Consider the following 13,411-nt stretch of genomic DNA (forward strand, 5'->3'; position numbering starts at 1 on the left):
AAACTGAGGCAGATACAAGTTAAGTGACTTGTCCAGGAATGTTCCTTGTTCACCTTCTAGCTTTTGGAATCCTCTCTTTAAGGCTAAATTCAAGGGTGCTTGTATGGGACTTCTGATGGCAACTCCCAACACTTTGTCTATATTTTATATTTACACATCTAGATCTTGAAAAGTATCTAGATCAAAAAACTCTTTGAGGACAGTGACTATTTTAATTTTTGTCTGCATATGTTCAGCACCTTGTGTAGTTCCTTGAAATAGGTATCTTCTACAGGAAGCCTTTCCCAACCCCTCTTAATCCTAGTGCCTTTCCTCTCATAATTATTTCTTATTTGTCTTGTATATAGTTTGTTTGTACATATCTGTTTTGCTTCTTGTCAATCTCATTAGATTTTATTCTCCTTGAGAACAGAAACTGCCTTTTGTCTCTTTTTGTTTCCCCAGTACTTAGCACAGTGCCTGGCATACAGTAGGCACTTAATAAATGTTTATTGACTGATATGTGTCTGATAAATGCTTATTGAATGAACTGAATTTGACCAGATTAATTGTTCAATTCATAAATAAATTTGATCAAGGGGTAGGAATAAACTATGTTTGAAAGAAGAATTACAAACTATTAACAATAGACACAATTGCTCCAAATCACAATAATAAGAGAAATTTGACTTAAAACTGAAAGGTTTCACCTCACTAACATCTAGAAAAATGGAAAAAAATGACAAAAGACTAAACTAGACAATTTTGGAAGGACTATGGAAAGATAGGCACACTACCCTGCTTTTGGTAGAACTGTGGTTTGGGACAACCATTTGGGAAAGCAATTTGATATTATTCTTTTTTTAAAAAAAAAAAGTGACTAAAATGACCATGGGCAGTTAGGTGGCATAGTGAATAGAGTGCCAGGTCTGAAGTCAGGAAAACCTGAGTTCAAATCCAGCCTCAGACATATTAGCTGTGAGACCTTACACAAGTCACTTAACGTTGTATGCCTTAGAATTCTCAACTATAAAATGAGCTGGAGAAGGAAATCGCAAACCACTCTAGCGTCTTTGCCAAGAAAACCGCAAAAGGGGTCTTAAAGAGTTGGACATGACTGAAAAACGACTAAACCACAAAATGACCATAACCTTTGATCCAGAGAGACCACTGCTTGGCATTTTCCCCAAGGAGGTCAAAGACAGAAAGATTCCATATATACCAAAGACTTTCTAGTAGCATTTTTTCTGGTAGCAAAGATCTGGAAACAAAATAAGTGTCTATCAAATAACTAAGAAAATTTTACTCTGTTATTGTCACAGAAAATTTCTATGCAATAAGAAACATTGCAGAGGAGAACCTATACAAAGTGATATTCAGAGTAAAGTAAACAAATAGAAAACAACATACACAAAGACGTTAATCCCAGTGAATAGAACTTATCATAATGTCAAAAATAGATTCCGAGTGTGAGGAATTTTTCTTTTCATTTTAAAATATTTTCTAACATTATTTTGGGTTGTGCCCTGAGGAAGTAAATGGCTACCCTTCTCCCAGTGTAGTATTCACTTCAAAATATCATTCGTGCCTTTTTTAATTTTTTAAAAAATATTTTAATTTTTTAATATGTTTTTAACGGTCTGGGGCAAAGAGGGAGTGAAGGGAAAACATGTCCTGAACACTATTACCACAACAATATGAAGAAAGCAGCTCCAAAAATAAAAGTATCTGCTCAAATCCATCACCAAAGTCACATATGATTTTGAAAACAAAGTTTTGAAACCCCACTTGCTACCAGTGTTACAATAATGACTGCCAAAAACCAGAAAATAATCAGATTAAAATCTTGCTACTTTCAAAAGCCCAGAGAGCTATCTCTATTTTTTAGTTTAAAGGATTGGTTTCTTCAAGAGGGTCAGAGTATGATGTTTAGGTCTTACTTTGCTACATATATATTATCCCTCATTTTTTCAAAAATAAGCTTTAACGTTGGTACAGCCAATTCAAAGTCCTTTTTACTCAAGGTTTAAACTTATATTAAAATGAATTACTTATGTCTCAAGCCTTTGTCATAAAGAATTTTCTTTCAATGGTTGCTACAAGAGGGTGGCTTAGAGATCTAAGTATCAGCTTTATAATACCTAGACTCCCTGGAACCATAGGTTTGATTCCCTGGAGGGCTGAGGTAGCCTAGTCCTTTATTATTCTGTAGGAGATAAATGGAGCAGCGGCCAACTTCCTACTCAAGGGTCTTTCGATGCAAATTTAAAAGCCAAATTCCTCTGTGGGCCATGGAAATCCCATAATATTTTTCCCCAGTAGATGTAGGGCCTTGTGTATTATCTTAGAAATCTATATGATTCCCTTAACCTTTTTCTCAGCTGTTTCGCTGTTTCTCAGTGAGCTCTTTCAGGAGGTGTCTGGCTTTGGCGGATATCGAACTGGTCTATAGTTGTAACATGTCTTGGGGTGAAGGGTGTTTCGTTAAATGTAAACTGAGCTCATTTTCCATTCTTCTCTCTGAAATCTGCTAATTTTGGAAATGGTGGGTGGAGAGATAGACCTTACTACTTTGCAACCTGGTAGATTTTATCACAAACACTCTGTTGTTGATAATCTAAAGGATTATTTTGGATTCCTCATAAACAATAAAGAAAGATAAGGCATATTTATAATTTGTCTCTAATTTACTGAATGTGGAAGCTAACAGAGGGGGAAAAAAGTACATTGGAGACCAGGTCACTAGAAAAGGTTTGCCCCTGCTATGGGGAAATCCTTATGAGAAACATTCAGTTGATTGTGGTCTTTTCGTTTTGGTCAACGCCATTTTTCTCCAAAGAATTCCTTCAAAATCCTTGGGTCTTTTGCATTTGTTTATGAAATCTAAATCTAAGTTCCAGGAGAATTTTCATTCACATTTACTCTCCCCAAGTTAAAATTGGAAATGCAGCAATGTTTGGATAAGAGGTGTCCTGTTTCAAATGTTTTGAAGGCTACAAGGATCTCTTAACACAACTAACCCAGATTTACTGAGCTATGGGTTTTAATTTGTTGTTGTCTACTTGTGTCTGACTCTTCATGAACCCATTTTGGAATTTTCTTGGCAAAGTCACTGGAATGATTTGCCATTTCCTTCTTCAGATCATTTTACAGATGAGGACACCGAGGCAAACAAGGTTAAGTGACTTGCCCAGGGTCACACAGCTTGTAAGTGTCTGAGGCCAGATTTAAACTGAAGAAGTTTCCCTGACTCCAGTCTGTGCACTATGGCGCCACCTAGCTGCCCTGGGGACTTAAACAACAAGGCAAAAATTTGTTGGCAGACGAACCAGAAAATAGAAAACAACTCCATCTGATCGTCCATTCATGAGAATCCACTTTCTAAGGAAACTTGGAAAAAGTTTGTAGTAGAGAGCAAAAGAGTGGAAGTCAAGACTTTTGATTTTTAATCCCAATGTACTCAACAACTCTCTGTTTGACCTTGAACATCATATACCCTTTCTATATCTCAATTTCTTTGTCTGGAAAAAAGTCGAATCAATACTAAGGCCCGTGTTCTCCCAGTCAAGAATGGATGAACATGACAATAAATATGAATGACTCTGTTGTAGCTTTAGTTAATAGGGTGCATGAAAAAAAAAATGTTGGTTTGTTTGCTTTTCATTAGGACCATTTAAATGATAAAATCTGTATTTGATGTCATACAATTCTTCCTTAAAAAGAATCCAGAGAGTGGCCCAAACATGTTTCTAATGACAGGAACCCTAAATGGCAATGAAAATATCCATATATGTACTTAGGACCAAGATAGTAAGCAACCCAGGGAAGATAGAGAGACTTATAATTTGGTAAGTATCAGAGAAGTTTCCAGACAGTGGAAATGCCATTTTTTTCTTTTCCTTTTTATGAATGGCCGCAGTATCCAGTTTGCAGTTCTCTGCCCAAGCCATTCATAAAAATAAAAACAAAAAAATCAACCAACTTTCTGGATACAGTCTGGAGCCACTGGGTGCCAGAGGCTGGGAAAACATACTGGCAGCCGTCACCCCAACCCGCATTGAAAGTATTCAAGGGTCTGTTTGTTTGGTGGTCTGAAAAGTATGAAGTGATCTGTGGAAATGCAGCTGGTAGGAGGACTGGAACAGGCTAGGCAGAGAGCCAGAGCTGGCCTCGTTTCAGACATTGTCTTTCCCCTCATTGAAGTGTCAGGACCTAATTCATGGAAAATTGGGTGAGTTGGCAGCTCTTTCAGAGGATTTCATTGAGCTACAGAGTATGCAGGAGTCACATGAATGCAGAGTCCACAGCCAAAAAAATGTGGGGATTTCTGAGCAGTTGGAACTAGTCAGCCTGTAAGAATGTCTGTGGATTTGATGTGGTTTGAGAGTAAACATGTGTACAGGTGTAATCACCAAGAGGAGAAAGAGGGAGGAGAGTGCCAGAGATGGAGGTTACTGAAAGGCTCAATGTAGTCTATTCTTACAAATGACTCTTTGGAGATGAATAATTTCTTGGCCAGAACATTAGAGCCCTAAGGGGTAGAAAAGTTCTAATGAGCCCTGGGCAAACCAATCACCTGGATAAGACATCATCACAAGTTGTGTGGTTTCAGAATATCTTTTCCACTATGATTTAAAGCAAAGAAAAGGGCATACCAGAAGAATGAATTTTTTTAAAGACCTGAATTCAATTCTCTTGCTACTTTTCTTTTTAATCATGCTCACTGAACCTTGATTTGATTTTTTTTAAAGACATGAGTAAGGCAGTTAGGTGGCGCAGAGGATAAAACGATGGACCTAGAATCAGGAAGACCTGAATTCAGTCTCTGCCCTCAGATACTTACTAGTAGTGTGACCCTGCAGAAGTCATTTAACTTGCCTGCCTCAGTTTCCCTATCTGTAAAATGACAATAATAGCACCTACCTCCTAGGGTTGTTGTGAAAATAAAATAAGATATGATTTGTAAAGTGCTTTGCAGGCTATTAAAAACAACAGATCATTAAATAACTTCTTAAGGGAAGGAAATGGAACAGAGGACTTTCACCCCTTCATCAAGAGGTGTGTTTAGCCAAAGCTCCATTATTTGGAAAAACGGAAGCCACTTTATTTCCAACAGCGTCACCACAAAAGCATTTTACCCTTTCAATATTCAAGTGGCTGGTAGAGATGTTGTCCCAGATTTGGAGCCAAAGGATCCAGGTTCTGCTAACAGCATGATCAAATCATTTGTAGGATGATTGAACAGAACTAGAGGGAACCTCAAAGACCACCTAATCTACCTCCTTCATTTTACAAATGAGAAACTGAGACCCAAGGAGACTGGGTGATTGGCTTGAAATTGAATAGGTACTAAATCTCAGCCAGAATTCAGACACAAGATTTCTGGCTCTAGAATCAACTTTCTTTCTTCATTGTTCTGAGTCCCAGTTTCCTGATCGGCAAAATTAGGATAATTCAATAGTAACACATATGCTACCTACATGCAAAGTAGTGGGGGGGAAAGCGCTTTAATATCTTTTATAAATGTTCTGTCACTGTGAGTCACTATTTGTAGTGATATCTTCAATCACAGAAAAATTGTAGGACTGAGGCTTTTTATTCAGATAACTGTGAGTTGTTTGGGTTATAATCATGGACCTTGGGGCCCTAATTAAGTCAGACTAATAATAATTCCTAAATGGATTTCTTTTAAAAGCAATCGAAAAGCATTTGAAACATTACCATTAGCCCCCCTTGTTTCTTCAACCAATTATTTAAAACTGTTGGAAAATCTACTAGGAATCCAGTGTTTCAATCCCCAAAGTAGCCAGATTCACTAGGTGTGTAAACCAAGATACATAGTAGAGTAGATATCAGTTAGCTTACTTATATTTAACCTCAAGTATGGCGCTAAAAGTCAACAAATATAGTAATTTTTAGCCCAACTTCTATTTAAAACAGGCTGTCTTGTCTGGTTTTAATTAGAAATGGTTGAAAATGAGATCTTTTCAAGTTGTAACAGAAATAGGTGCATTAGGGAGAAGGTCACTCCAAGCATGTGAAGGCTTCTTCTCTTGGTAGAATGGATGGATGAGAACAGTTTGCTACAATGGCCAAGGAGGGGGCCAAAGCACTGTGGGACACCTAGAGTTTGGTCAGACAGTAAAGACATTAAGATCATTTTGTTGTATCCTGGGCCATTCCCAGTTGTCTTGACTTCTGTCTTGCCACTGGAGTTATATGACTCTGGAAGACTTAGTGAGGCTCACAACTTTGCACAGCTCTGCCTCGTTAAATCCAATTCACACACAAGTCAAGACGTCACCCATCAGTCACTGTTTTAGCCCAACATCATGACATCATTGGTCTGCTTTGAAAACAAAGAATCAGCAAATATCAGGGAGTGGGAGCAAAAAGACCTGGACTGACGTCTAATTTCTGTTGTTACTGCTGTTTTTCAGTTGTCTCAGTTGTGTCTTACCTCTCATGAGCTCATTTGGGGTTTTCTTGGCAAAGATACTGGAACAGTTTGCCATTTCTTCCTCCAGGAGGAAACTGAGGCAAGCAGAGTTAAGTGACTTCCCCAGAGTCACACAACTAGTCAGTGTCTAAGGCCAGATTTGAACGCAGGATGAGTCTCCCTAACTCCAGGCCCAGCACTCTATCCACTGCATCACTGAGTTGTCCCTACTACATAGGCTCTACTACTCAATAACAGTCTAATTTTGAGGAAGCGAATTCATTCACCTCGCTGAGCCTTAATTTCCTCAATTCAAACATCTAAGAAATTATATTTGTACCACCAATTTTGTGGTAAGGATCAAATGAGATGGTATATAAATATATATATGTATACTTTAAAACAACAAAGTAATATGTATATGTACATATCTATGCTGTTATTAATAATTTGCATAGTACTCTTTCGTAGAATTGCTTTAATCTTTTCAAAATTTGTCCTTTTTTAAAATTACAAGCTTGGAAAGCATTCACAAATGTGAACATTTCCCTACACAAAGAATGGAAAAAGAAGATTGCATAGGACAGTGAATTTCCATCTTTTAATGAAGTAGTTCCAACATTGCCCTTCTTGTCTGTGTCCCCTTATGAACTTCCTTCTATGTATTTTTAATAATTTGCTGATTTTTTCCCCTTTTCTTTTTAGTTTTGCTGTAACTGTCTGCCCTACTCCCTATACTTATAAAATTGCTTCCTTGTAATAAATAATAATAATAATAAAATAATATGATTGAGAGGGGAAAAAACTCGTCCACAATCTGTCTGGAAGTGTATGATTCATTCTCTATGTCTCATCCATCACCTCTCTGTCAAGGTATGCATGTACCATTATCCGTCTTCTAGAATCTTGATTTATCATTGAATCAGTAAGAGTTCTCAAGGCTTTCATGATTATTTTCTTTACAATGTTGTTACTATTGTAAAAATTGTTCCTTTGAGCCTACTCAATACATTCTGCATGAGTTTCATAAGAGTACTCCCATACCTTTCTTTATTTTTTATGGTACATTACATTCATGTATGATAACTCTTTCATCTATTCCCCAATTGATGGTCACCTACTTTGTTTCCAGTTCTGTGCTACAACAGCAAAAATGATACTCAAAGTATTTTTGTACACATGCATTCTTTTTTTCTTTAATCTCTTTGGGATCTAGTAATAATGACACTGTATTGCTTCATGAAGGGGTATGCAAGTTTCATGACTGTGAGGTGATCGCTCCAAATTGCTTTTTGGAATGGCTAGACCATTTCATGAATCCAGTAGTGCATGTGCATCTATCTTCCCAGATCACTTCAAATGGTTGTCATTTTCCTTTTTTTTGCCATCTTGCTCAATTTGATTAATGTAAGATAGAACTACAAAATTGTTTTAGTTAGCATTTCTCTTATTATTAGTAATTCTCATTTTTTTCATTGTTTCTCTTGAGATTCTTGACCTTTTGTTTCTTCAGATGAATATTTTATGATTTGCCTAGTTATAGTAAGTAGGCAAGCTTAGATAGTTTGATTGATATGACAATGTATCTCTAAACAATTTAAATAGATTGCCATTTTTACTATGCTGGCACAGCCCAACCATGAGCAATTAATATCTCTAATTTATTTTTCTTTATCTCTATAAATAATGGTTTCCAGTTTTATTCATTTAACTCTTCTGTACGTCTTGGTAACTGGACTCTTAGATGTTTTATAAAGAACCTTTTTAATCTTGAAGTATCCTCTTAACTTTACAATACAAATATATAAATTTAAACAAAATGATTCTTACCTTTGTCATTTATTTGAGATTAACACTGCATTTTTTTTTCACTTTCTTCCAGCCACAACAGGTGATTCAAAAGAAGCCTGCTCAGGTAAGATACAAATTATCATGAATTCATTCTCTGATTACTATTAGTACTGAAATGAAAGTAATTCCTTTCCACATTTGTCCCTTTCATCCCACTCCTACATAATTCATACAGTCTTTTCAATCAGTATTTTTCTATTTAGTTTCTTAGAACAGAAAGTATTATTAATTATTACTAATAATTTCTCTTTCAATAGAATTGTCTACTTCAGATTTAAAGAGATATAGTATGAAGAGAATGTAGAGTCTATCTAAATTCATTTAATTTGTCTCAGTTTTTTTATCTGTAAATTGGAAATAATAGACCAAAAGTCTGATGTGTAACTTCTTGAGATAAGAGGTATGTAAGAGTTCCTATAATACCTCTTACTCTAAATGCATTCATGACCAAATTTTGCCCCTTTCCATATAACTACCCATTGACTTCATAGGAAACTTACTGTTTGTATACTTTTATAAGTAAAAATATTTCAAGGCATTTATTAAATATATGTTCTTTGTCATATTAATGTCACATAACTTCTGAAATTCTTAAGGCATGTTCAAATAATGATTTAATATACATAGCACTAAAAAGGAGTGAACTGACAAGAAAATTTAGCCTGATTTCACAAGTTGGGAAATTATACGGCAATGTGCTTAAGTATTTCAACCACATTGTATTAGAAATGCTAGCTATAGCAGTAAGACAAGAAAAAGAAAACAAAGGAATTGGAATAGGCAATGGAGAAACAAAACTATGACTCTTTGCAGATGGTACCTAGAGAATCCTAGAGAATCAACTAAAAACTAGTTGAAATATGATGATATGATGGTATACCTAAAGAATTCTAGAGAATCAACTGAAAACTAATTGAAATAATCAATAACTTTAGCAAAGTTGCAGGATATAAAATAAACCCACCATAAATCATTAGCATTTCTATATGCTGCCAACAAAACCCAGCAGGAAGAGATGGAGAAATTCCATTTAAAATAACTACAGAAACTTGGGAGTCTACCTGCTGGGACAAACCCAAGAACTTTATATACAATATTACAAAACACTTTTTACACAAATAAAGCCAGATCTAAATAATTGGAGAAATGTCAACTGCTCATGTGCAGGCTGAGCCAATATAATTAAAATGACAGTTCTGCTTATCCAGTGCCATACCAATCAAACTACCAAAAATTATTTTGTAGAGCCAGAAAAATAATAATAAAATTCATCTGGAAAGACAAAAGTCAAGAATATCAAAGGAATTAATGAAAAAATAATGTGAAGGAAGGTGACCTAGCAGTAGCAAATCTCAAACTGTATTTCAAAGTGGCAATCACCAAAAAAATCTGGTACTAAGAAATAAAGTGGTGGATTGATGGAATGGAGAAGGTATGTAGTATATAGTAGTAAATGACCATAGTAATCTAATATTTGATAAAGGCAAAGATCAGCAACTTTGGGGACAGGAATTCACTTTTTGACAACAATTTCTGAGAAAACTAGAAAGTAGTTTGGCAGAAACTAAGTGCAGATCAACGTCTCACACCATATATGAAGATAAGGTCAAAATGGGAATGTGCTTTAGACATGAAGAGTGACATCATAAACAAATTAAGGAAGCATGGAAATTTTTACCTATCAGATCTATGGATAAGAGAAGAATTTAGGACAAAATAAGAGATACGGAGCATTGCAAGAGGTAAAATGGATAATTTTGATTACATGAAATTAAAAAGCTTTAGTGCAAACAAAATTATAAGGAAAGCAGAAAACTGGAGGGGGGGAATATGCAATTAGTATCTCTGATAAAGAGCTCATTTCTCATAGAGAATTGAGTCAAATTTATTTTAAAAATATATAAATCATTTCCCAATTGATAAATGGTCAAAGGATAAAAACAGGCAGTTTTCAGAAAACTGGGACACTAATACACTGTTGGTGTAGTCATGAACTAATCCAACCATTTTGGAGAGCAATTGGGAACTATGCTGAAAGGGCTATAAAGTTGTGCATATCCTTTGATCCAGCAATACCACTTCTAGGTCTGTATCCTAAAGAAATCCAAAAAGGTGAGGAAAGGACATATTTCTACAAAAATATTTATAGCATCTCTTTTGTGGTAGCTAAGAATTGGAAATCAAAGAGATGTCTGTCAATTGGGGAATGGCTAAACAAGCTGTGGTATATAATTGTAAGGGAATAGTATTGTGCTATAAGAAATGACAAGCAGAATGATTTCAGGAAAACCTGGAAAGACTTACATGAACTGATGCATAGTGAAGTGAAAAGAATCAGGAGAATATTGTACACAGTAACAGTAATATGGTTCAATGAATCATTGTGAATGACTTAGCTATTCTCAGCCATGCAATGATCCAAGACAATCTCAAAGAACTAAAGATAAAGCACACTGTCCACCTCCAGAGAAAAAAATGATACTGATTGAATATAGACTGAAGCATGCTATTTTTCACTTTGTTTCATTTTTTCTTTTATTCAAGTCTTCTTGTGCAAAATATCTAATATGAAAATGTTCCACATAATTGCATATATATAAATCTGTATTTGATAGAATTTGAAACACAATACTTTAAATAAAAGTGTTTTCAAAAGAAAGAAAGAAAAGCCTGGGAAGAATTCTGTGAAATCATGCAAAGTGAAGTAAGCAGAACCAGGAGAACATTGTACAGAGTAACAGCAATTTTGTATGATGATCATTTGTGAATAACTTAGCTATTCTCAGCAATATAACAATCCAAGACAATTCTGAAGGACTTATGATGAAAAATGTTATCCATATCCATAGAATGAACTGACATAGTCTGAATGCAATTTGAAGCATACATTTTTTTACTTTATTTTTCTTGGTTTTTATCTTGTCTGTGTTTTCTTTGGCTTATATGGAAATATGCTTTGCATGACTTCACATGTATAATCTATGTAAAATTGCTTGCTTTTTCAAGGCAGAAAGGGAAAAGAGAAAGGGAAAGAATTTGGAGCTCAAAATTTAAAAAAAACAAATGTTTGAAAATTACAGGTAATTGAAAAAAATTAAATTTAATTTAAAAAAAATAGAAGCAAGAAATAACTTCAAAAAATCAGTGGAATATTTTACAAGGTATGGGGTAATATTTTAAAATTCACCTTACAATTCTAATCATTAAATCCTTTCAAAGGATTGACTTTTTTCAGTTCCTCTCATTCTGAGATAGTTTTTTGAAAAATAAAATTGATGTATTTTTTTTAGAAAAGACTACAAAGAAATACTAAGTTATTTAAGTAATTGAAAATTTGTTTAGCCAAAATGTAATCCCAACTCTGATATTTATTATCTGTGGGACCATGGACAAACCATTTAATATCTCTAAACTTCCATTCTCTCATCTGTAAAATGAGGACTATGTTATGCTAGCTACCTCAGTGGGTTGTTGTAAGGAACAAAGTTTGTAAATCTTAAAATCCCATTAAAATGTTAGCAATGATCACCACCATCATCCTCAAAGGTCTCAGAATAAATCATTCCTGTTTCTCCTTCATCTCCAAATATATGAGATAAATTGGTTTTATTACCTGAGAATAGATGTTGGAGAAACAGCTAAAGTTAGGAAAGAGTAGTAGCAAACTTGGAATTTTAACTTAGAGAACCCATGCTTACCTGACCTCTCCTTTCTTTCACAGATATGAAATTACTCAGTAAAAATGATTTTTCCATTGGTCCTTTTTGTTAAAAGGCTGGGCAATGTAAATATCACTGCACAGATTTAGTGCCTGACATTTATGGAGAGTCTATGGCATATTGGGGCAGTAGTACAGTGAATAGAGTGCAGGTCCTGCAGTCAGGAAGACTCATCTTCATGAATTCAAATCCAGCCTCAGACATTAACTGTGTGACCTTGGTCAAGTTACTTAACCCTATTTACCACAGTTTCTCATCTGCAAAATGAGCTGGAGAAGGAAATGGCAAACCACTCCAATATCCTTGCCAAGAAAATCCCGAATGGGGTCACAAAGAGTCAAACATGACCGAAAAAAATGATGACAATAACATGGCATAGTTATTCTGTATTATATATGCAGAATATAGATATAATGGAATATATATACTACTCTGTAGGAGGTGTTATGATGAATACAGAAGAAATACTAGACAGTGTCCTGCCCTTGGGAAACTTCGATCAAGTTGCCAACACGCAATGTATACCCATAAAAAAATAGTAAAAACTTTCCCTGAACTGAGAAAATGCAGAATGAAAGAGTAATAAATGCTATTAGGGCATTACATGTGCATAGTGCATTATTGTTTCGAAAGAGTTTTTATCTCATTTGATCCTCTCCAACAACCCTATGACATAGGTGGGGCAGGAATTCCTATACTCATTTACTTATTTTATTCCTGAGCAAACTAAGATTAAGGTTAAATGGCCTGCCGAAGGAAGGTCCCCCCAGCAAGCTGATGATAAAACCAGGTCTTCTGGCTTGCAGTCCAGGAGACTTCCCACAACCCCACCCTACTCAGCTTCTTTCTTTGTTAGTAGAAGTCTTACTGAAAGAGGTGAATTCTGAGGGAAAATCAGCCATGAATGTTGGGCTGGTGGGCGGAAAAAGGCATTCCAGGCAAATGAAATATCATACATGAAAGGCACCTGAGGTAGGAAGGAATGAAATGCGGTGAAGGGCTAATAGATTAGCCTGGTTGGAACAAATATTCTCAATCAGAAAGTAAGGAGAAGTGAGATCAGTGAATAGTAGGGAGTGAATTAAGCTTCAAGAGAACTGATGGTTATCCCAGGAGCAAAGGATGAACAGAGCTGATCTTCACTGATCAGTCTGCTTCTCAGGCATTTTTCTTATAGTACTGAATTGACCTTTAAAGGAAAAGAGTCGAAATTTAGAATTAACAGCAAGAACATGCGTTCATGTGGGTTTCTTAATCTATGCTGTCGAAGGAAATAGTGATAAATTAGATAAACATGGGGACTACATGGAAGTTCATGCAGGATCATGTAAATCTTACATGACATTCAGAAGAATCTCTTCCTTTTCCATCTGTTTCTTTCAAAATATCCTCACAGATGGCTTTTCCATGTGGCAGTCTGGAT

At 35.4% G+C, this 13,411-nt stretch overlaps 1 protein-coding gene across 1 annotated transcript in view; it reads left to right on the forward strand.

Moving 5' to 3' along the window:
* HMGA2 (high mobility group AT-hook 2) overlaps positions 1–13,411 on the forward strand; it is a 195,181-nt gene that overhangs the window by 163,729 nt on the left and 18,041 nt on the right. Inside the window, exon 5 of the mRNA XM_072655282.1 lies at positions 8,301–8,333. Coding sequence (XP_072511383.1) covers positions 8,301–8,333 — 33 coding nt within the window. The remainder of the gene's footprint in view (positions 1–8,300; positions 8,334–13,411) is intronic.

This window comes from Notamacropus eugenii, chromosome 3, assembly GCF_028372415.1.
Source record: "Notamacropus eugenii isolate mMacEug1 chromosome 3, mMacEug1.pri_v2, whole genome shotgun sequence".
Taxonomy (NCBI): Eukaryota; Metazoa; Chordata; class Mammalia; order Diprotodontia; family Macropodidae; genus Notamacropus; species Notamacropus eugenii.